Consider the following 24,469-nt stretch of genomic DNA (forward strand, 5'->3'; position numbering starts at 1 on the left):
GGATCATTTTCTCTGTCTGTGACACTGACTACAAAGCAGGCTTGTTGCTTTACTTGTCATTTGTTAGCATCCTCTGTCATTTCAAATACTAACCCTAAGAATAGAACACAGCATGGTTTATCCAGAGCGCCCTTTACTGCAGGTAGCAGAGCGTGCACAAAAGAGCCACGAGTCAGAAGAGCAGCCTTTTCAACTGCTCTGACATCCCCTTCGCACATCACACATGCGGGTCATGTAGCGCTGCAAACACACGCGCTTTGAGTGAACTAACCTTGGCGGGTGTGACATGCCATGCACACAAAGGGGACCCTTCCACCATTGAGATGTGCATCTTAAAACTCGGTTTAGCCGGAGGCAGTACGTGAGGAGAGAGGTGAAACAACACCTTTGTCAACATGTGTCAGAGAGGAGCGTCCTGTGGAGCGGTGCTGGCTTCTGCACTCACTGAGTCATGGTAATTAGGTAGCATAGGTCAAACACAATAGAGAACAGCCTCATAATAGATGCTCTCACACCCCATTAATCACCAGATAATTAACCATAACATGCCATTAAGTGGACCAACAATACATTACTCTAAGTGCAAAAGCCCAGGCAGGCATACATCGTTTTATATTGTATTTCATATTTGTGGATTCATTTAGGAGTTTGACTTTGTACAGTACATTATCTGTCTATACTGCTTTGATCTAATTATTATATAATTACATCAGGAAAGCAGTTATCAGGAGTCATTGATGACATCAGTGATTAGCTTCAAGCTATCCTGCAGAAAGGGGTACCTGTGAAAAGTCACTGTGATGGTCGCTAAATGAAAAAGAAGACAACAATTCAATAAAGATGTCACACGGATACTTAAATGCATACAAATCATTTAATATTAGGTATTCATTGCATGACTGTTGATCTAACACATTCAGAGTTGATCTAACACATCCACTGCAGAGACAGCATGACATGGCTATTCTCACACAGCAAACTGATCAAAATCATATTTTTTTTTAAAACACCTTAACAGATTAATCTGCGTACACTCATGTAAGTTGGTGTTGGATCCTTCATACGCAACACTGAATCTGACATAAAGGGGGGAACAGTTATTTATCCTGGTAACACTGCTTATAAATTGTTTGAGTGGAATATGACTGACAAATACCTTAAAAAAACAAAAAATGCTTGTTTCCAAAAGCTATAAAAAGGATAAAGGCACAAGTGTAACAATGTAACAAAGTCTTACAAAACACAACACTCACTTGATGACTTTATTCTACTTATCTGCAAAACCCTCCTGCCTTCTGAGTTGCGTTGTGTTTTCTGATGGCAAGTTTCTAACAATAAATAACAGCTAAGTGGACGTAAAGCCTCACAAAGATTAGTCTTTGTACGGTTTTCATACTTTTGTGTCTTCTTGTCCCTGTTAAGGCAAACTATTATTCTATTAAAGTTTTGAGGGTAGCTGATGGATCTTGGAGGATTGAAGTAGTGTTTCCTAAAACATGTAAAAGAGAGGTATGGATTGATCATTTGAAGTCATTGTAATCTGTTCCATGTAAAGACTTTGGCAAAATCGCCTGGAAATATGAAAGTCAAAGTTGATGGGAGGGATAAATTAGATAAGTTGTAACATGTGTTATTCGGGACAGAGATAGGAGAACGATGGTAAACAGATGGGACGATAGGAAGGGAGAAATAAGAAAAGTGAAGCTCAGAACTCTGTGTGGAGGTGGCTGTAGTCCCGGCTGCCCGTGGGGATCTCGCTGGGCTTCATGAAGATGCCCTCCATGGCCTTCCACAGGCTGTGCTGGCTGGGGTCTGCCATGGCGTGAACTTCCCTCTGACCGTTGATCGGCCGTCCGTACTGCTCCCCCGTCACTGACAGAAATGCATCGGTGGGTTTGTGACGGAAGCGGACGGCCTCCTCTCGCTTCCACACAGATCCCCCACACTGAACCGTCCACTCGTCCAGGTGGTCCCCCTCCCCGTCGTCCCCAAACGCACTCACCTCCTGTGGACGGGTGAGAGAAACATTATTTAAAAAGTTAAATAAGAGAAGGTAATGTACCTTGTTTTGTGATAGCTTTTTGGGTCCGTTTTACTATCTCTCCACTTTCCAGACATAAGTGGTGTAGGATAAATATATATCGATGTCATGTTAATAATACAGCGCTTTTTAAATAATGTTCTGTTCTAATTGTGTCTCCCTCGCCTAAAGCCAACATGTTCTTAATGTGTAAACCTTGTACAGTTATGTTCACAGACTTTTGACCTTGCTTTAAATTTCTCCTGCTGCTAAACTGGAACCATCCGCTGACTTCAATTGTCTACAGTATGAACAATGTTCGACTTAGACTCTCAGTATGGACTAAGTACAGTTGCAAGAAAAAGCCCTTTGGATTCTCCCCACACAGCGTTGTGTGTTCCTTCCAAACAACTCAACTTTGGTTTCATCTGTCCACAGCATATGTTGCCAGTAGTGCTGTGGAACATCCAGGTGCTCTTTTGCAAACTTCAAACGTGCAGCAATGTTTTTTCTGGACAGCAGTGGCTTCCTCCGTGGTGTCCTCCCATGAACTCCATTCTTGTTCAGTGTTTTACGTATCGTAGATTCGTCAACAGAGATGTTGGCATGTGCCAGAGATTTCTTTAAGTCTCTAGCTGACACTCTAGGATTCTTCTTCACCTCATTGAGCATTCTGCACTGTGCTCTTGCAGTCATCTTTACAGGACGGCCACTCCTAGGGAGAGTAGCAACAGTGCTGAACTTTCTCCATGTATAGACAACTTGTCTTACCGTGGACTGATGACCATCAAGGCTTTCAGAGATACTTAACCCTTTCCAGCTTTATGCAAGTCAACAATTCTTAATGGTCTTCTGAGAGCTCTTTTGTGGAGGCATGGTTCACATCTGGCAATGCTTCTTAAGAATAGCAAATTCAAAACTGGTGTGTATTTTTTATAGGGCAGGGCAGCTTTAACCAACACCTCCAATCTCGTCTCATTGATTTGAATCCAGGTTGGCTGACTCCTGACTCCAAGTAGCTCTTGAAGAAGTCTTTAGCCGAGGGGTTCACATACTTCTTCCACCCTGCACTGTGAATGTTTACATGGTGTGTTCAATAAAAACATGAACACATATCATTGTTTGTGTGGTATTAGTTTAAGCAGACTGTGTGTGTCTATTGTTGTGACTTAGATGAAGATCAGAACACATTTTATGACCAACTTATGCAGAAATCCAGGTAATTCCAAAGGGTTCACTTTTTCTTGCAACTGTATGGCATGCCATTTTAGAATTGTTTGTTATAGTTAGACATGTTGATACTGTTCATAACAATCTAAATCTTCCTTTTAAAAAACTGAAAATATACAGGTCTGTGCAGTAAAAAAAATTCTAACAATAACAAACATTTCTCAAATGGCACGGTAGACATCTTCCAAGCCTGTAACACTTTGGCTTGATAGTGTTTTTACACTTCCTTAATTTTGGAGAGGTTTTTTCAGGCCCGCGGCGGTTTTCCCACAGAGTTTGGTGCGTTTCCTGAAGTGTAAAAGCTGCTGTCAGCTTAGATCAACCTCAACATTTTTTCTAGGGTTCCCTAAATGCGACCATTTTGCAACAGACTTTGTGTTAGTAATGCAATGAGCTGCAGTGAGTGCTTTTAACTTTGCATGACACTAATACATTCTAAATATTTTAGTATTATATTAACATTTACACAAAAAGCTTAATAAGGCTCTACTACATTTTGGACATTGACATAAATGCGCCAATCTCTGCAGGTTGTTATGTCATGATGCTTCATATAAAACTAACCCTCTCCCCATGTACTTTTCACCCCACCCACCTGGTTGGAGGACAGCGGGGAGGCGAAGTAGTGGCTGTGGAGGTTACGGCCTGTATTGACATGGGTGAGACGGATATCTTGCCCACACTTGACCGGGGTGCCCCGATGGCACAAGGTGTCCAATGTCCCACGGACACTCCAGTAGCTGTTACTGTCCTCTATCGTCATCACCCCTGTTACAGACTGCTGCCCGCTACCTGTCTCACACACACACACACAGAGAAGAGCACACGGTGAGCAGAGAAACTCCAACCAGATACAGAACCAGGGATGTTGAAAGAAACAGCAAATGTGATTTATCAAGGAAGATCAAGATTGTCGAAAAATACAACTACTAATTGTATTTGCGGTGTGAAGGTCAGTTTAACCCCCAACAAGTTGAAATGATGATTGTTGCTTTAGGTCTGACTTTGAAACCAAGGACTCATGTTGGCAGCAGATCAAGTGGTTCACTTTGAGGGCTTTAGCCTAGAATAACAACTATTTATTTGAAGAAATAAGATTGACAACCACCTTAGATTTGTAATATACATTTCTGTGTATACTCGGGCTAATTTGTTACTAGGCTTTAAAGAAAAGGGTGTGGTTTTCATAAAGGAAATCCAAACGCTGATCTTGTTCATATACTGTCTTTAGTTACCAGTTAATAGGTAATCATTTAATAGTGGTTTTATGTATCCAATATTTTATACAGTATGTGCCACAGTTGGAATTTACATGTAATAGAGTCAACATAAATGATATATCAAATGAATGCTGTTAACCTTTATATGAAGAAATAGGTATTTTCTCATTTTCTTTCAACAAAACAATATAATAAATAAATAATAATAAATAACAAGAAATGGTAAAAAAAAAATTATGTTTACATCATTATCCATGTAAGATTAGCAGAATACGAAAAAGATGACATGATAATAACAGGTATAAATGGGGTCTTTATCTCCCTTAACTTAACATTTGATGTATCTTTGTGAATTTTAGGTAAATAAATGTGTTAACTGTGCATTAAAGAGGTTTTAGGTTACACATCCTTTATATAAACACTGTGTGACTGTGAATAATACATAATGGGGTCAACATGACACATTGAGAGTTAACCTTTGTACACATCAGTAATTTTCAATTTTCTTTAAACATTCGTTTTGATTACATAGTAGGGCAATAGTAGATTATGTCAAAGTAGAGAAACACAATTTGTATTAATGTTTAACAATCCCAGTAAAAAAAACTCACCGGAGCCGTAGCGTACGTCGTGCGAGTGAAGTCTCACATTGTGCTTTACATTTAACAGTTTAATGACAGATCCGCATGTTACAAAACTCAGCTCAGTGCCGAGGGACGGTCCAAATATACAGCATAGATATAATAAAAAGGTTGGTAAAGTGTGTCGAGAAACAGCACAATCTAAAATACCCATTCCTACAAAAAAAGATCCCGAGCAAAATGATGCCGCTGATGCCTCTGAGGGAGATTTGTATTATTTTACGCTACGTCAGTGAAGAGGCAGTATGGCAGCAAGAGGCTCGAGGACAGCGCCTCTAGCGGCTAGGAGGAGTCACTGCTAATACCTGTGATATTTGTACTTGTTTTTTGTTTAATTGGTATTTTGTGCAATATATTGATGATAAAGATGATGACACATCTTTATTTGTATAACACTTTTCATACACAAGGTGCAGCTCAAGGCACTTTTAATATAGTATTTTATTTTACTCTAGTTAGTGTCCTACATATTTATTTGTTGTGTTAATATTGTCTTTATTTCTAATAGTCTTTAATATATATTTTTTTAATAGTTTTTACAATAGTATTATTTGTTGGTTCTTTCTTGTAAAAAAAACCTTACTGTTCTTCCTTTGTCTTTGTATGCATCATTTACAGCAAAGCAAATTCCTTCCATGTGTTAACCGACTGGGTAATAAAACCGCTTCTGATTCTGAATTTAAAACAAATTAAAACTACAAATAAGAAATTCCCCTTTTTTGCATACAGTATAAACGCATAGGCCTACTATAACAATTCAAGGGACACAAGGAGGTCAAATAGGTTTTATAACAACAATAACATAAATAATGATCCCGCTTGGTAAAATAAAGGAAGACATGAGACAAAATTAATAAATAAAATAAAACGCATAAAATGAATAAGTAAATAAAACAATATTTATAAACTAATAAAATGATAAAGATTAAAGCCACAAGCAGCTGTAAGGGCACCGCACAGCTTATATACTTTTTTACATGGCTGGTTCATACAATACAAGTACAATTTGATATTAGAAACACACTCCCACACAACAATTATGTTGTGTAGTCTTTATAAATTATTTAGCCTTGTGTAGAATCAAAGCGACCCAGCAGGGGGCGTCTCGTTTCCAGCGAACAGGATGGAAGTCCCCTCACTCATACCGGAATTGCCTTTCACGCCGCTCGTTGTCGGCCATTTTTTACAAGTACAAGCTCCCCGATACACAAAACACAACACACTCCCGTTATAACTGTAAATATTATCGGAGTACACCACCGCAGTGAGACGTGTAAGTCCAGTTTCTCCGTGGTAATGTTGATCTTTACATTGTGCTGCCTAGCTAACAATGGTTAACTAGCTAACGGGGATGCAGTTGGCTGTTGTTGTCGTTCCGGCTAATGCTAAGCTAACGTACTGATGTGCTAAAGCATAAACTAACGTTAGACTGCGAAGTTGGCTGAGACGGGCCTTGGTTAATTCCTACAGCTTGGAAATCGTCTCGGTTGCTGTTTTACTGTCAGTTTATATCTTGATACATACACTATGGTTTCAACGTGTGCTAGCTAACAGTACTTGGTAAAAGGTTGCACGCAAGCTAACATGCATCGTTAGCATCTGTGTTAGCCTAGTTGGTGGGTGCTAGCTCATAGGGATATTACCGTTAGCTAACGACATTGAACATTATTTCCAATACCAGATGAATGTTTGTCGACCGACCGCTCATCAGATGGCTAAGATTAGGTTACATTAGCTACAATCAGATAGAAAGAAAGGGGCTGACGTGCCTGGTTAGTGGTCTCCGTGGGAGTTCAGTGTGTGCGCAATGCGACATTGTTAGGTCTAGGGTTTCTTAAGGTCGCCAACTAAATGTAGTTTTCTTGTTACTGACTAACATTATGACAATGAGTTTAAAACCATAACCAGGTCGATTAGAAATACGAAAATAGAGTGTTAATTGGTTTAACGTTGTTTGTCAATAACACCTCAAACATGTTTGCAAAACCCAATAATCCCGGGCTTTTTTGTATAGATGTTTACATAAATAAATCGCATATTCAGAAAACAATATCAAGTTTATGTGACACAAAACACAGATTATACATGGAACAGATGCGTATTGTTGATCTCTTCAGTACATATAAACTACCAAGCCCTTCATTTCAAATTCTGAAGGAGATACTAAAAATACAAAAAGGTGTAAGGATGAATTTGATCACACCGAAACAATTAGGGCATTTTATCATTTGGTGTAATGGTGCAGCTTTTATATCTTACGTTTATTATATTTTTAATGTAATTGTTTAATGAAGAGCTTGAATAACCTGTTGAACAATGTAAATGCAATACTGTCAGACAGTGTGAAATACGATTTTTGTTCAATCTTGTAGCAGAAATGAAAGGAAATGGAATGATATGGATTGAATTCACAATTGCAGCATAACGCATGAAGGCGTGTTGTATGAGTTGTGTTGGTGTGGCTTTTGCATTTGTGTCTGTAGTCTCGAAGAACAAATACTTGGATGAAGCTGAGAACATTTTCTAACAGCCTTTCTTGTACTGCTTCCAGGAACAGCGTCATGTCGGACTTTATTGTCAGCGAGGCTGAGGAGTCGGAGGAGGAGGAGGAGGAGTTAGAAGAGAAAGACTTAAAACCTAAAAAGACCCAGCGGTTTGTGGAGGAAGATGGTAAGAATAAAATGGTTTAGTTCTTGGCATGTGTTTGAGGGGGGTTGAATGATTTGTTGACCACTTATATCTCATTACTTGACAGACGAGGAAGAAGAAGAGAACACAGAGGACCAGGATGAACGAGGAAATTTACGCGGACTCATTGATGATGCAGAAGAGGAGGAGGAGGCGCCGGCACCAGCACCTGCAAGTGCAGCGGGGAGTGACTCAGAAGAAGAAGTGAAGCATCGACGGAAAAAGCGCAGTAAGTGAAATCGATATTTTAAAGAGATCCAGCCATGATACAGTGTGTTGTTGCATGTTGTGGTTAGTTTCAGGAAGTCACCCAGGGACAAGCTGTATTGGATCTCTTCCAATTATTGCATGCATATTGACATTCTGCCCATTCCTATACCACCCTTCATAGCTCTTCTGCCTTTCTCTGTCCAGTTTTGATGGGTCACACACAGAGGGGAAATCCTAGAAAATGTAAATCAAAAAGTACATCAGATATGACCATGTGTGATGCGTATTCGCCAACTGAGGTATTTTAGTCAAGGTGTCAACATAACGTCGTCTGTTTACCAGAGAGCCTTTATAATTAGATTTCTCCAGCTGTGAAATCCCAAATATTAAAATAATTTTGGAGACAAAAACCCAGTTCTGAATTGATTTTGGATCGGGCCATTATTGTAATTTATTGTTTTTGTCTGGCAGAAATGTTACCAGTATCTCGACAGGAATGTCAGCAGCGACATCACAATATAATAGAGAAGTCATTGATTACGCTGTAAATACCAGATTTATGGCCATTCTGTGATACTGCAATTACATATAGTTAGTGTTATTAACAAGTTCTGGATAAGACCTTTTTACTGGACTTTTCTGAACAGTGAAGCAAATCAAGTTTTATTTATATAGCACATCTTTAAAACGATTTTTGGTCGAGCCAAAGTGCTGTACATGCAATAAAAACACTTTACTGCGATAGCAAACAGAAGACAATAAATTACAACAGCAAATATAAAAATCAAACACCGGGAAATGTCAGGAGTCGTACTAGAAGGCCAGGGAGAATAAGTGAGTCTTTAGTGTCGATTTAAGGCTCGGTGACCGACAGTAAAGTTTAAAGAAAGATTATACTTGTATTATAAAAACGAGCCATGTAAAAATGGAGATACGCTCTCATTTGTAGCTTCATGGTTGCAGCGTAAAAGATATGTGTATATATATATATATAAACCCAATGATTTATACTTGCAGATCGTAGTGACGACTACCTGGATGACGATGATTTGGACCTGATTGAGGAAAACTTGGGTGTTAAAGTGAAAAGAAGGGTAAGAAGAATCTCATGACTTGTTTCTCTACAGTAATAGTCAAGTTAAAGCTAGCACTGCTGATGCTGTTCCTGTCTGGTTTCACAGAAGAAGAAATACGACCGTGTAAAAACACTCGATGATGATGAAGAAGATGACGACGAGAAGGACTTGATCGCAGATGAGATCTTTCATGGAGATGCAGAGGGCGATCTGGAGGAAGGGGAGGCTGTCGATGAGCCCCTCCACCAAGCAGAGGAAGAGGAAGAAGGAGAAGACGAGGAGTCGGGTAGGCCAGGAATTTTTGATCGGTCTTTAAATAACTAAAGAGCAGAGAAATAATAGTTACGTCAACTGAGTCGCACACTTGGTCTCTAAATATTGTGCTGTATAATTGATTTGCTTTCTAAATGTGTTCTACAGATATAGACGATTTTATTGTGGATGATGACGGCCAACCCATCACCAAAAAGAGGGGCAAGAAGTTCTCCGGATACACAGATGCGTGAGTGTCAAAGATTATGCAACAAATCTATCATTCAAAAGGTTTATCGATTGTGGGGCAATACGCTCCATTGCTATACTTCTATATCTGGTAGAGTCTAAATTGCATTATAATTGTTTACATAAACAATATTATTATTTTTGGTAACAACAATACAATAAGCACATAATGTCTGCTTTAAGTGAAACACATAATCACTCCACTGCGCTGCCCTTCCTGCCACAGAGCCCTCCAGGAGGCCCAGGAAATCTTCGGCGGAGACTTTGACTTTGCTGAATTTGACGCAGACGCATACGACCAGGGTGAGGAGGAGGAGGAGGACCAGGATGAAGAAGCTTGGGACCGACCCAAGAAGCAGACAAAGAGGAGGCAAGGCAGGAAGAGCATCTTTGAGATCTACGAGCCCAGCGAGCTGGAAAGTAGTCACATGACCGACCAAGACAACGAGATCCGTAACACAGACATGCCGGAGAGGTTCCAGGTTTGTGTGTTTGTCGTCAGTGTTGTTGATGCTAACAGTGTTGTTGATGCTAACAGTGTTGTTGATGCTAACAGTGTTGATGCTCTATTGTAACGATCTCACCTGGACCATAAAGGATCATAGTGACTGCTTTCTCAGGTTTATTCATAATTAAGCCTTGTGGTCTTATTTATTTATACCGTGTTTTCCTGATGTTTGTCATGTGCCTGTTATCCTGACTCTCTTCTCCTTCTTATAGTTGCGATCCATCCCTGTTAAACCCGCTGAGGATGATGAGCTGGAAGAGGAAGCAGAGTGGATCTTCAGACACGGATTCTCCACTCTAACTATCTCCATGCAGGTACGCCCTTTGCCTCCACACTCAGGAAACATATGCACACAGAATGCAAAAGATTGGATTTCCACTCATGATACCGTGTTAGATTCCCCTTCAGCACGATTCACCATTCTATTTTCCTTGCCTCTAAAAAGGATCTGTTTTTGTGTGCCCTGAATAGGAGAGCACAGATTATCTGGACAGGGGGACGACTACAAACTTCAGCAGGAAGGGCCCCAGCACAATTGCCAAGATCAAAGAGGCCCTCAACTTCATGAGGAATCAACAATTTGAGGTACAGTGAGCCATCATTTTGTTTAGCGTTTCTTTAAAAGATAATAACATAAGTATTTTGAGAAAGAATGCCAAATACAAATTGTTTTCTTTTTTCCAGGTCCCATTCATAGCTTTCTACAGGAAAGAATATGTGGAGCCAGAACTAAACATAAACGACCTGTGGAAGGTTTGGCAGTGGGATGAAAAGGTACAGTTTGATTATTGCTTATGGAAAGACATTGTTGTGAGTAAGGATGAAAGGGTGGATATTCTGTGTGCTCAGCCAATCTTGATCCAGGGGGTCTTAAAAAGTATTAAAAGTTGATAAATCAATTTAGCGAAAATGAAGGCTATTAAAAAGTATTAAACGGCATTTTCCAAGTTTGCGTCCAAATGGATGGAAGATAAGGAGGAAGGACAATCAATACTGTATATAGTCAATGTGAGGTAAAGTGTGTCGCCAATGTAACCGGTTAAAACTAGAAGTGGCGATGAGGTCTTAAAACGTATGGAAAGGGTCTTACAAAAGGTCTTAAAAGGTATTACATTTGACTTCAGGATTCCTGCATATACCCTGCTATCAATGCTCTGCACTTCTGGTTTCTTGACTTCTACATTTTCCTCCACCAGTGGACTCAGCTGAAGAACCGGAAGCAGAACTTGACCCGTCTGTTCCAGAAGATGCAGGCCTTCCAGTTTGAGCAGATCTCAGCTGACCCTGACAAACCTTTGGCTGACGGCGTCCGTCCTTTGGACATCTCCGACCTGGAGAGGTACGCCCCGATGGTTGATGCTCAGAAAGATCACCTCTTATGCATTCTATTTCTTTGTGACTGCACTAATCTAGGAATATTTGTGATGCAGTTTATACTGTGATCAACAATAAAGAGCCTTTTCTGTCACAATCAAACCTAATTTATTCTTCCTATAGATTGAAAGATGTGCAGACTCTTGAAGAGCTGGGGGATGTTTACAACCACTTCCTGCTCTACTACGGCCGAGACATCCCCAAGATGCAGAACACTGTAAAGACCAGTAAGAAGAGGCTCAAGAAGATCAAAGAAGTGAACGAGGATGGTAAGATGGACGCCTCTGAATTTACTAAATGATTTGAAATTGTTCAGTTCTATGGTGTGTTTGCTCTGTTGTTCCAATGTTCTTAATGACTGATTATAATTGTCCGCCTCCTCAGGTGAAGAAGAGGAATTGGAGGTAGAAGAAGAAGAAGAAGAACAGAAAGGACCTGACCTCAAGCTGGCGTCTCGTAGAGATATGTACAGCATCTGTCAGAGCGTAGGACTGGGTTAGTCTCCTTTTTTTACCTACCACATATACTGTGTATTAGGGCTGTGCAATTAATTGTATTTTAATCTCCATTACGATTTTGGCTTGCAACGATTACGAAAACAACGTAATCAAAATAAAACGATTATTAATTTTATTTAATAAAAAAAAAAAAAATTATTATATTTAAAGTTCAGGGTAATCAAATGATAATCGTTTTTAATAATTGTGATATCAATTATTGACCAAAAATAATCGTGATTTTTGCCATAATCGCTCAGCCCTACTGTGTATAATAGGGGTGTCTTGGTGTAGCGGCATTCCCGATATTGATAATTTGAAGTAACTCATTTTTCTATTTCTTCCTTACTGCAGATGGCTTGGCTAAAAAGTTTGGGTTAACTCCAGAGCAGTTTGGAGAGAATTTGCGTGACAGTTACCAGCGTCACGAGACAGAGCAGTTCCCGGCCGAGCCCGTGGAGCTGGCTAAAGACTACGTGTGCAGTCAGTTCAGCTCTCCTGAGGCCGTGCTGGAAGGAACCAGGTACATGGTGGCCATGCAGATCGCCCGTGAACCTCTGGTCAGACATGTCCTCCGACAGACCTTTCAAGAGAGGGCCAAGATCAACATCAAGCCCACAAAGAAGGGGAAAAAGGTTTGGACACACTTAATCTCACGGATGTTACCATCTAACAGAAATGATTCTGATTCTTAACCTGCCTTGCCCTTTGCTTTCTTCCTCTAGGAGATAGACGAGGCTCATTTTGCCTACTCCTTCAAGTATCTTAAGAACAAGGCTGTGAAAGAGCTGAATGGGGATCAGTTCTTGAAGATGGGCCTGGCAGAGGAAGAGGGGCTGCTTACCATTAATATCTGCATTGACCTTTTAGGAGTCAAAGGGTAAGCACAGTGACAACTGAGAAATATCTGCATGTTTTGCAAAGGTTCGCCTACTCAATTCAGATATTTGTAAATACATGATTACAGGCTACAAGGATTACGGAGGATCCCCACTCAAATGTTGTCAGTTTTTAGCCAGATGGAAGAAATGATAAATAACCAAACATCCCTAGGTCTTATAGCTCTTATCAGTTCTCTTTTTCATTCACATTCCTTCGCCTTAGGATATTTAGAAAGCACAGGATCTGATGTGATGAACTGTCTGCTTTTCCAGCGCCCGTAAAGCTCGTCTGTTGAATGAAAGTAGAGTTGATAAGTAGGTCCCTGGAGTCTGATTTATTTTTAAGCTGCAGCTTATGTTTATCTCCTTGTCAGTAGAGCAAGCATGGGGCTTTGGAATTCTGACTTATTTAAGGCGCTGCTTCTGACTGCGTCTTCCCTCTGCTTATCCTCAGCTTCGCCGGGGAACAGACTTACTTTGACGAGATCAAACAGTTCTACTACAGAGATGAGTTCAGTCACCAGGTGCAGGAGTGGAACAGGCAGCGAACTCTTGCCATAGAGAGAGCCCTCACTCAGTTCCTCTACCCTCAGATGGCCAAGGAGCTCAAGAGCAAACTGATCACTGAGGCCAAGGAGAGCATTGTCCGGGTAATGCCTCACTATATCTGTCCCATTGTATCAGTATTGTATAAATATATATGAAATTACAGAGCAACATTGTTTAAAAATGTATGTTTGATGAGTGTGTTTTTATGAACCCTCTGTGTTTCTCCTCGCAGTCCTGCTGCCGTCGGTTGTACAACTGGCTGAAAGTGGCTCCTTACCGACCAGATCAGCAGGTTGAGGAAGACGATGATCTGATGGATGAGAGTCAGGGCAAAGGCATTCGGGTGCTGGGAGTAGCATATGCGCCCAGCAGGTATTTGCCCTACAGTATTGTCTGCATTCACAGTATGTATTTGTCAGTTGCTACCCTTTTTGTTATGAAAGTAAAGGTTACCTCTGCGCACTAGGGCTGTCCCGAATACCATTTTTCGGGCTCCGGATAGTCGGTAGTAATCATGTGGGACTGGGGGGTGCGTAGTAATCAGCAGTGAACCGCTTCAACGCGTGCATTCATTTTGTTATTCTACAGTATTGTTGTTTTATAGTTATTTGTTAATGTAACCCAATTTGTGTTCTTTGAATTTGAAAAGGATATTGCATTGTGTTTGTTACTTTCGTTTCCGTTGTATATGTCTTAAGTGTAATTTGGCTAGGCTTCCTATTTTGGATGGACAGGAAGTTGTTGTTGCTATGGAAACAACGTGACGGAGATTAACGGAGAAAAATCATATCTACATATAAAGACGGAGAAAGTAAACGATAACGTTTATGGTTAAGTGTTAGCACCCCCCGAAGAGGCACAAGTTCTTACGTTGATATTGGAGTTTTCAATCAATTCAATTTGGCAGCCGAATAGGCCGATCCGAATAACGAAATTGAAACCCGAATAGTACTCCAACGAACGGATATTCGGATATTCGGATACAGCCCTAGTGCGCACTTACTTAAGGGGCTCAGTCATAAGTTAGTGAAAGTGACTAAGTGTGCAGGCTTTACACAGTCTAAACGGATACAATGACTTACTTTAAATTAACAACAAAGCAATGTTTACTGCATTTAAGACATACTTATTTGACAAAACCGTTTCTGACTTACCCACTTTACTCCAACAGAGACACACCCGTGTTCTGTGCTCTGATCAACGGGGAAGGGGAGGTGGCCGACTTCCTGCGTCTGCCCTACTTCATGAAGAGGAGGAACGCCTTTAGGGAGGATGAGAGAGAGAAGAAGGTACCAGCTGAGAACAGTTAATAGTCAACAGTTGCTTTTGTTAAGGGATGCGTCTTTGAGAGGATCTCTCACATGTGTGTGTTATCTTCAGGCCCACGACATCGAAACTCTCAAAAAGTTTCTATCTGGGAAGAAACCTCATGTTGTGGCTGTCGCTGGGGAAAACAGGTAACATTAGTTGGTTTTTTTTATGTGCTGAAAAGCTACATGGAAACAACATTTCCAAGTTAATTGAGTTGCGGTTGTAACACTAAAACCCTGCCTTGTGTTGCAGAGATGCTCAAATGATCATGGAGGACATCAAGAGGGCCATCAGCGAGCTGGAACAAGAGTCCTCTGTCCCCGCTGTGGGAGTGGAGCTTGTTGACAATGAGTTGGCCACGCTGTACATGAACAGCAAGAAGTCTGAGGTAAACACTCAACACCTCACTGTCGTGTCTTTATCACACACTGGCTCTGAAACATGGGGTTTCCACAGCAAGTTCACACTAACTGGTGGATAGAAGACATGGCCCAAAGCTCACCTCGTCCTGATCCTCTGCTTTCTCTCTGTGCAGGTTGACTTTAGGGATTACCCCCCCTTGCTGCGACAGGCTGTGTCGATAGCCAGGAAGATCCAGGACCCCCTGATAGAGTACGCTCAGGTTTGCAGCACTGATGATGATATTCTCTGCCTCAAACTCCACCCGCTGCAGGTGAGACTGACATTGATGAAATTGTGGTATTTGTGTGCTATTATATCTATCTATATATTGTGCTTTATATTTAGTTTTTATTGTTTCTTCCAAAAGTGTTACAGCCATAATCACACCTTTTCCTTCTTAACAGTCTAGTTTAAATATATCCGTGTGTGTCACTATGTTAAGAAAAATGGAACTGTGATGTTTGCCTTGTTCGTCTTTTGTTTGCTTTCTGGACATTTGGTAATAGGCCATGACAGTTTGTTTTGTTTTTATTTGGATCAATAAATATGATCAAAAGATGTACTACTGAGCAAGCTACCTGGAACTTTGACCTGCTGCCAAAATAAAGTGATGAACACATTAAAGCATAAATAATTATAATACCATAATATAACATAATATTATTCTGAAATTGCCAATGAGAACATTGTGTGTGTTTTAATGATTATACTCGCTCTTATACGACTTCCTTTAAACAGAGTATCTCTACACTGTGGTTTGAGTGTTTTTACTAAAGTCAAATATATGAGTACTTCCTCAACTACTACCCATTCTCCAAACTCTAGAACATCAGCAACATCTATTAAAACCAGATGCTGAAAACATACGGTTTGATTCTACAGCTACTTATGGCGCATTTCCACTGCAGCGGGTAGCCCCGTTTAACCGCCCTTGGTGGCCTTTCCATATAGCGTAGCCCCGGCTAGCGGGTACTTTTTCCCTCTTTTTCCCAGCCCCATCAAATCGTGGTTCTATCAGGCCAGGGCCAGGGCTGAACTAGTGACGGAGAGAGAGAGAGAGAGAGAGAGAGAGAGAGAGAGAGAGAGAGAGAGAGCGAGAGAGAGAGAGAGAGAGAGAGAGAGAGAGAGAGAGAGAGAGAGAGAGAGAGATAGCAGAGAGAGAGAGAGAGAGAGAGAGAGACAAACAAAATGGCAACGTCAAAGAAAAGCGCACCGTGGTCGACCGAGGAGGTGACGCCGTTCCTACATCTCATTGGGGACATGATTGGGGATGATAAAATCCAGCGGGAGCTCGATGGAACAACTCGAAATGTGAAAGTGTTCCAGGATGTCTCTGCACAGATGTCCGAACGCAGATTTTCGAGGACTTTCCTGCAGTGTAGGGAAAAAGATGAAGAGTGAATATCGCCAAGTAAAGGACAACAACAACACGAGTGGTGCGGGTAGTGGCCCCGCCTACACTGCGTTGCTACCCCAGGTCCTAAACTGTAATGGAAATGCGCCACGGCCTCGGACGGCCATCGAGGCAGCCCGAGGCCTGAGCGAGGACGCTTAGGGACGCTTAAACGGGGCTACCCCGCTGCAGTGGAAATGTGCCATTACAAAGCCACTTTCTGAAACTGTCTTTTTCTCTCTTTCTTTCTCAGGAACAAGTGGTGAAGGAAGATTTGCTCTGTGCTCTTTACTTTGAATTCATTAACCGTGTGAATGAGGTCGGAGTGGATGTGAACAAGTGCATCGCCCACCCTCACACCCAGAGCCTGGTGCAGTTTGTCTGTGGTCTGGGGCCGAGGAAGGGCTCCCAGCTGCTGAAGGTACGTTTTTTTGAGGCTCTCATTCATTGTCGTATATTAATGTGCAGCGCCGTTTCCCCTAACCTGATCATCTTCATGGTCCTTGTATCTTTGCAGATTCTGAAGCAGAACAACACTCGTCTGGAAAACCGAACCCAGCTGGTCACAATGAGTCACATGGGACCCAAGGTGTTCATCAACTGTGCTGGTTTCATCAAGATCGACACGGCGTCGCTCGGAGACAGGTTGGCTTCTTCTTCAGGAGTCTTTTACTGAGATTATTATACCGATATCAGGAAAGGCTGTGAATGATCTACCTATGAGCCCGTTGTTCTAAATGATTTCTTCTATCAAACGTTCCACAGTACGGACTCCTACATCGAGGTCCTGGATGGGTCTCGTGTTCACCCTGAGACGTACGAGTGGGCTCGTAAGATGGCCGTGGACGCTCTCGAGTACGATGAATCGGCAGAAGATGCCAACCCAGCCGGAGCTCTGGAGGAGATCTTGGAAAACCCAGAGCGTCTCAAAGATCTGGACCTGGACGCCTTCGCTGAAGAGCTTGAGAGACAGGTCTGTGTGGCTTTTACCCCGTCAATATTAAGTTATAAATAGAAACGAGATGAGAGCTTCACACAAATAAATAACAGCTGTATACATGTAATCACTATGTATGCCTTTCACCTACAAAAATATATGACATCCTTCTTTTTTCCCCTGTAGGGTTATGGCAACAAGGGCATTACTCTGTATGATATCCGTGCAGAGCTGAGCTGCAGGTACAAAGATCTGAGAGTCGCCTACAGGGTCCCCAACACTGAGGAGGTCTTCAACCTGCTCACCAAGGACACCCCAGAGACCTTTTATATTGGTAATACACACCACACTGATTTATATCATGAATTAAATGTCACCAAAGATGAAAAAGACATTATATTCCTAACTATAAACACTCAGGAGAAGAACTCAGTGCCTAACACAGGACTTTTATAAAAGGAGTGATGTTGCTATGATACCAGTGGCTGTAGAATTGCCGTCGGCCTGTGGTTGATGTTTTGCCTCCTTTTTCTTTCAGGTAAGCTGATCACCAGTATAGTAACTGGTATCGCTCACCGGCGGCCTCAGGGAGAGAGCTACGACCAGGCCATCAGAAACGACTCCACCGGGCTGTGGCAGTGTCCTTTCTGCCAGCAGGACAACTTCCCCGAACTCAGCGAGGTACCAGGCACAGGAGTGTTTCTCCTTTTGAGCAGTTAATGTTACAAACAGCTGAGTCTGGCATCTAAACATCATCTTGTTATGTGCCCGCTTCAGGTTTGGAATCACTTTGACAGCGGTTCGTGTCCAGGTCAGGCCATCGGGGTGCGGTCCAGATTAGATAATGGCGTCCAGGGGTTCATTCCCACCAAGTTCCTCAGTGACAAAACGGTCAAACACCCCGAGGAGAGGGTCAAGGTGAGGCGTTGTTGTTATTTGGTGTGCTTTGCTGATGCTTCAAACTATATTTCCGTATTTTTTTAAAATAGATTCCCCCGAAGAAAATGTATATATTGCTTATAAGCCGCTTTCACACTTTCAGTACTTTGCCGCACTTAGTTCCCAGCACTTAGTACCCCCATGGAACTAAGAGCCGGTCGTGTTGACACCGGAATAAGTTCCCTGAGGGAAGATTACGCAAATGAAGCCGCTGACGTCACTTCTTCTTCTTCTGCTTTGGGTTTACTGGCAGGCCGCAAACAACTTCACGGCGTATACTGCCACCCGAAGTCCCCGGAGTTGGGGACTGGCTTCAGTAGAAGCTGCTGGGAGTCCCAGCAGCTTCTACTGAAGCCTTCGGGGCGTGGTTTGCAATACGCCCAGCCAATCAGACATAGGAACTTTTTTCTCCCCAGGAAAGTACCTTTTTGGTGTGAACGCAAAATCCCAGGAACTATCGGAACTAAACCGGAAAAGTACTCCAGTTTGAAAGCGCCTATAGTTATCAGTTGGTGCCTGGCTATTTCTGTCCTTCCTGTCTTGTTTCCATCTATCGTCGCACATATATTAAACTGAATGGCTCCCCTTCCCTTCTCTTCCTTCAGGTGGGTATGACGGTTCACTGCCGCATCATGAAAATCGACATTGAGAAATTCAGCGTGGACCTCACATGCCGCACCTCCGATCTGATGGACAAGGCCAATGAGTGGAAGCTTCCCAAGGACAGCTACTATGACTTTGACAAAGAGACTGAAGACCAAAAACAGGAAGAGGACCTCAAAAAGAAACAACAGCGAACACGTGAGTATAATAACAGAATTAGTCAAAGTTGTTTGAATCAAAACGGCTAATAAAACGCTGCGTTTTGGTTGCTGTTTTCTCGTATTACAACTTGTTTACCCAACAACATTTACATCCACACCTCTCCCCTTATACGATTGTGCTTTTCCTCTGTCTCTGCAGCATATATAAAGCGTGTGATCGCCCATCCCAACTTCCACAATATCAGTTTCAACCAGGCGGAGAAAATGATGGAGACCCTGGACCAAGGAGACCTGATCATCAGACCCAGCAGCAAGGGGGAGAACCACCTCACGGTCACCTGGAAGGTAGGAGAGGAAGGAGCTCAAAAGGTGTCGGAAAACAACATGATCCGGGCTCACTGTGTGATGTGTTTTTTTAGGTGGCTGATGGCATCTACCAGCATGTGGATGTGAGGGAAGAAGGCAAAGAGAACGCATTCAGCTTAGGACACACTCTCTGGATCAACTCTGAGGTAAGAGTTTTTCTCCACTCATTTTTTTTGGCCTTCTCTTGTGCTTCATAATGAAACCTTATACACTGCGGGACATATGTGTTGTTGTGGTTGCTGCATGTTTTTTAAAGTATATTGCATTCTCTGCAGGAGTTTGAAGATCTGGATGAAATCAGTGCTCGGTACATTCAACCAATGGCGTCATTTGCCCGAGATCTCCTGGGGCATAAGTACTTTCAGGAATTGGGGAGCAAGGATGTATGTTATATACTGATTTACTTTTATATCATTTCAACTGTTCATAACACGAACAACTCAATTTAGTTTGCATGTAAAGTTGCACCTCTTATATCTTCTTTTTTTCTCTCTCCAATAGAAAATGGAGGAGTTGTTGGTCAAGACAAAGAGGGAGAAGCCTACTTTTATTCCATACTTTCTATCGGTATGTAAAGAGCTCCCGGGGAAATTCATCCTCGGCTACCAGCCTCGAGGAAAACCAAGGTGAGCAGATTATACTATATTTAGGTTTTTTGATTCTCCCCTGTATGAAGCCATGAGTAGAACATGTTGAATAAACAGGCTGTACTGATTTCAACATTATCCATTTTTTTAAATAACTTTTTTTGGATGTTGCTTCCTTTTTCTCAAAGCAGCATAACCTGACAATAACATCAAAGAAATTGTAAATGATATCTCAATAATATCTCAACCGATAGGTCCATAACCACTACATAAGCTCTAATCCAAATCTTTAATAAAGGGTTCCTAAACAGTATGAAAAGATATAGAGTTTGCGCTTTTTTCAAGGTCTGGATAAGTATAAAAGACATTTAAAAAAAATGTGTTTAAAGACTAATGATCTGATTTTGTTCTCTAAATATAAAATTCTGGAAAAAGATGATGAAACAAGCGGTGTACTCTTTAATGCCGTTTTGAAATGTCATGTTGTTGAAATGTCATGTTGTTGAAATGTCATGTTGTTGAAAGCAAGGCGTTGAAAGCAAGGCGTTGAAAGCAAGGCGTTGAAAGCAAGGCGTTGAAAGCAAGGCGTTGAAAGCAAGGCGTTGAAAGCAAGGCGTGCGACATTTAAAAAAAAAAAAAGATACTACTTTGATGAACAACAAGGTTTCCATACTAGGAGAACTAAAGGTCAACATGCTATCTGTTCCTCCTGTCCAGGGTTGAGTATGTGACCATCACCCCGGATGGCTTCCGGTACCGCTCACAGGTTTTCCCCACAGTGAACGGGTTATTCCGCTGGTTTAAGGACCATTACCAAGAGCCTGTGCCAGGTATGGAAGCACTCTTCCTAATGTGTATTGTACCACAAATAAAGGATGTAGTTGGTTCTAACGTTTGCTTCTCCATCAAAGGCGTCACTCCCAGCAACAGCAGTCGAACAAGGACTCCTGCGTCCCTGAACGCCACCCCAGCAAATATCAACATCGCAGGTGAGTCCCGCTCTTCTCCACACACACACACACACACACACACACACACACACACACACACACACACACACACACACACACACACACACACACACACACACCACACACACACACACACACACAGATATTCAGCATGAGTGGAGTTGTAGGACATTTAACCATCTCCTCATTTATTCCCTTCTCCCTAGACTTGACGCGAGCTGTCAACTCCCTCCCACGCAACATGACCTCTCAGATGTTCAATGCCATCGCCGCGGTTACAGGCCAGAACCAGAACCCCAACACCACCCCCGCTCAGTGGGGCTCCAGCCAGTACGGATACGGTGGCAGCACAGGGGGAGGAGGGGGGAGCTCCTCTGCGTACCATGTGAGTGCAGCTGCTAATATTCAACTACTGTGGAAGCAAACAAGCTGTTTCAGGGATTTCAATGAATCTCACGGTCACACGATAATACAAAGTTCTTCTCTTGTTCAATTATTTACAACTCTAGGTGCCTACATGATACAAAATATGGATACATAAGGACTTGCTGTTATGGTTGAGGAGAATTAGTAAAAATACAGTTCAGAAAACACCAAACCATCTGTTAAATAAAACATTTTTTACATTTTGATTTGATTTATTTAGAACGTGTAAAACAATAATACAAATAATAATTATAAACTGAAACAAGATAATTATGCTACTGTACGCACTTAAGCAGTGTCAAATTGATCAACAAAAATATAATTGATTTACAAATTCTATATAATCAAATGATCTACCTAATTACATAATCCGAAAAGGGGTGGGAAGGAGTTTACACTTTAATCCCATCCCTTCTCCCAAAAGCTAAATTAACATTTTCTTCTTTTATCTTTATTTTGTATTACATCTAATTACCTGATTCAAATCAATATGAGCAAGTTAAATACCAATATCGTGTTTGCGAAAGCATTTGAAACTTCAACTGAATTTACATGACATGTTTTTCTTGACTGATTTCTAAGAAAATTCTTGAAATAAATTAAATACATTTTTATCCCACATACTGCACATATTTTATTGCATTCTATTTCAATGTAAATTACTGCTTTATATTATTTTGTCTTGTTTTTTTGTAAGTTATTATGGTGTTCTTAAAATAGTTCGCTATCTGTGTTTTTTAAATTGTTGTTTTACTTTTATGTGTGCACCACGACACCAAGTCAAATTCCTCGTACGTGTCAACCTACCTGGTAGTAAACCTGATTCCCGCTCTCTCTCCTCTGCAGGTGTTTGCTACCCCTCAGCAGCCCATAGCGACGCCCCTGATGACGCCCAGCTACTCGTACACCACCCCCAGCCAGCAGGCTCTGGGCACACCGCAGTACGCCAACACCACCCCCCAGTCCTCACACTCCCACGGGAGCCTTCCACTCGGGAGCCACGTGTCACAACCAAGCCACCACAGCAGTCAACACAGCAACCCGTCCGGCACACCCACATCCTCCACCTCATCCAGAGGACGCACGCCACAGCAGCAGCAGCCGCCGCCACCAAAGTGAGTAGAGGGGGAGCAGGTGTGAGGGATGACAAAAAAAACAGACATCGAAATATAAGAATGTGTATTTAAGAGAAGATAAGATAGGACTTTATTTATCCCGAAGGAAATTGTTGTGCCAGTTACAAAAATACAATAAACACAGGAGCATAATAATGAAACTGTACTCTAACAGCGCAGTAAAAAGAGCAATTCAATAACTACAAGACACATAGACGGTCAAATCATTAATGTAAAAACAACTTTATTTATTTATGTATTTGTTTATTCCACACATGGCAGTTATTTTTTAAAGAGTGCAAAACATGTACTCTTTACAAAACATGTACACTTATACTGGTTGTTTTTTTTTAATCTTATTTGACCTGCCCCTTATCTTACTTTTACATTTACTATGGCTTTTTCTTTGGTAGTCCCAACCTATTTTCTCATATTAAAATGAACGCAGCGACAGGAGATGTACAGAAATGTTGGTGTGATCTGCATCTGATTTTCCCTTTTACCTCAAGTTGAATTGTGTCAATGTACATTTTGCATTCTCCAACTCAAATCAACCCGTTACTGGAACAGTTCAATCAATGAGTCGTTGTTTTTCTGACACTAGAATGGTGCTAGACCTTATTCTGATTGATTTTAAGGCTAAGCAGCCGTCTTTTACTAAAACCCCTCCCTCTCTCCTCTCCTCTCCCCTCCCTCTCGCAGGCCCAGCGGCAGCAACGCCTCGCAGTGGACTGGGGCAAGATGGCGGAGCAGTGGCTGAAGGAGAAAGAGGCGGAGGGTCGGAAGAAGACCCCGAGGATGACGCCCCGCCCGTCCCCCAGCCCCATGATCGAGAGCACGCCCATGTCCATCGCCGGAGACGCCACACCCCTGCTGGACCGAAATGGGACCGATAGGACACGGAGGGGGGCGTCGCTACCCCCACCCCTGCCCAACTCCATCCTTTGTACTGCTTCTTCATCTGGATAACCCTCAAACTGTTCTCCACAACCCATCAGCCCTGTCCATTCATCAGTCACCTCTCCCCCTCCTCATATGTAGATGTAGTGTTGTAAAGTCTGCCATCATGGTTAATCTCAACTCCTTCCTCCTCCTCCTCCTCCTACCCCTCCCCCTCCCCCATCTCCTCCCATATGTTCCCCTCCTGACCTCCGGCCGTCTCCTCTGGCCTGACTTAGTATCTGATACAGTCAGAGTAACACTGTATACGTTACTCATAAAGTCAGCACAATGGCAAAAAAAAGAAGCTTGAATATCAGACAGCAGTTACACATAGGATATGGACCTACACAGACAATGTCACACAAGCTGCCCTACCTTCTTTACTCAGCGATTGCTTTTAGTTTAATCTATGAATGGTTTTGACAGAGGCGCACAGTCTCATCTTCAAAACCCACTTTTCCTCTATAAGTGGTTAGTGGATTTTTGCGAGCAGTTGCCAAAAGAGCGCTTTGCCAAGCCAATCAGGACATTTAATTTTTGTATGGAATGCGTCACAATGAATAAAACAGTTTTTTCTGTTTGAATCTCAAGCCTCCCGCTCTTCACATCTGTTAAAACAAACACACCTGAGACCACAAACACACATACACCTGCGAATGTGAGTGTTGAGGCTGATTTAAAAAATCTAAATCAAGGAGAAACCTCTCATGTCAGCTGAGTTTATCTCAAACATGAAATACTGTCTGTCTCCACCATGCTGTATTCTGATCAACTGCCTGATGTGTTCGGCTCCGTAGATAGCCTCTATTGTATGTTGACTCCTATTGACACTAACAACATGCACCTTTGGAGGTAACTGTGGTTGTTGAGAGGACTTCTATGTGAGAAAGTGAAGAAACCGTCATTTATTAAACAATTGAT

At 41.9% G+C, this 24,469-nt stretch overlaps 2 protein-coding genes across 2 annotated transcripts; one reads left to right on the forward strand and one right to left on the reverse strand.

Moving 5' to 3' along the window:
- Window positions 1-860: 860 nt before the first annotated feature.
- Window positions 861-5,333, reverse strand: sdf2 (stromal cell-derived factor 2). Its single transcript, XM_034098914.2, has 3 exons — window positions 5,082-5,333; window positions 3,846-4,042; window positions 861-2,005 (listed from the first exon to the last, which is right to left on the reverse strand). The coding sequence occupies exons 1-3, from the start codon at window positions 5,263-5,265 to the stop codon at window positions 1,706-1,708; spliced, it is 681 nt and encodes a 226-aa protein (XP_033954805.1). The 5' UTR covers window positions 5,266-5,333; the 3' UTR covers window positions 861-1,705.
- A 955-nt stretch (window positions 5,334-6,288) lies between these two features.
- supt6h (SPT6 homolog, histone chaperone and transcription elongation factor) lies at window positions 6,289-23,648 on the forward strand. Its single transcript, XM_034098853.2, is given in 38 exon segments — window positions 6,289-6,384; window positions 7,663-7,781; window positions 7,867-8,028; window positions 9,027-9,103; window positions 9,191-9,371; window positions 9,506-9,587; window positions 9,813-10,068; window positions 10,307-10,408; window positions 10,566-10,679; window positions 10,779-10,868; window positions 11,291-11,433; window positions 11,592-11,737; window positions 11,853-11,963; window positions 12,320-12,600; window positions 12,691-12,845; window positions 13,301-13,496; window positions 13,628-13,767; window positions 14,567-14,684; window positions 14,776-14,852; window positions 14,959-15,094; window positions 15,242-15,379; window positions 16,755-16,922; window positions 17,019-17,146; window positions 17,267-17,474; window positions 17,625-17,772; window positions 17,977-18,119; window positions 18,216-18,356; window positions 18,983-19,178; window positions 19,341-19,486; window positions 19,561-19,653; window positions 19,783-19,890; window positions 20,009-20,133; window positions 20,812-20,924; window positions 21,006-21,083; window positions 21,272-21,450; window positions 22,338-22,606; window positions 23,309-23,325; window positions 23,328-23,648. Coding segments are annotated over 37 exon segments (5,322 nt in total). The 5' UTR covers window positions 6,289-6,384; window positions 7,663-7,672; the 3' UTR covers window positions 23,576-23,648.
- The last annotated feature ends 821 nt before the right edge of the window (window positions 23,649-24,469 follow it).

The sequence above is a fragment of the Pseudochaenichthys georgianus genome, chromosome 14 (assembly GCF_902827115.2).
Source record: "Pseudochaenichthys georgianus chromosome 14, fPseGeo1.2, whole genome shotgun sequence".
Taxonomy (NCBI): Eukaryota; Metazoa; Chordata; class Actinopteri; order Perciformes; family Channichthyidae; genus Pseudochaenichthys; species Pseudochaenichthys georgianus.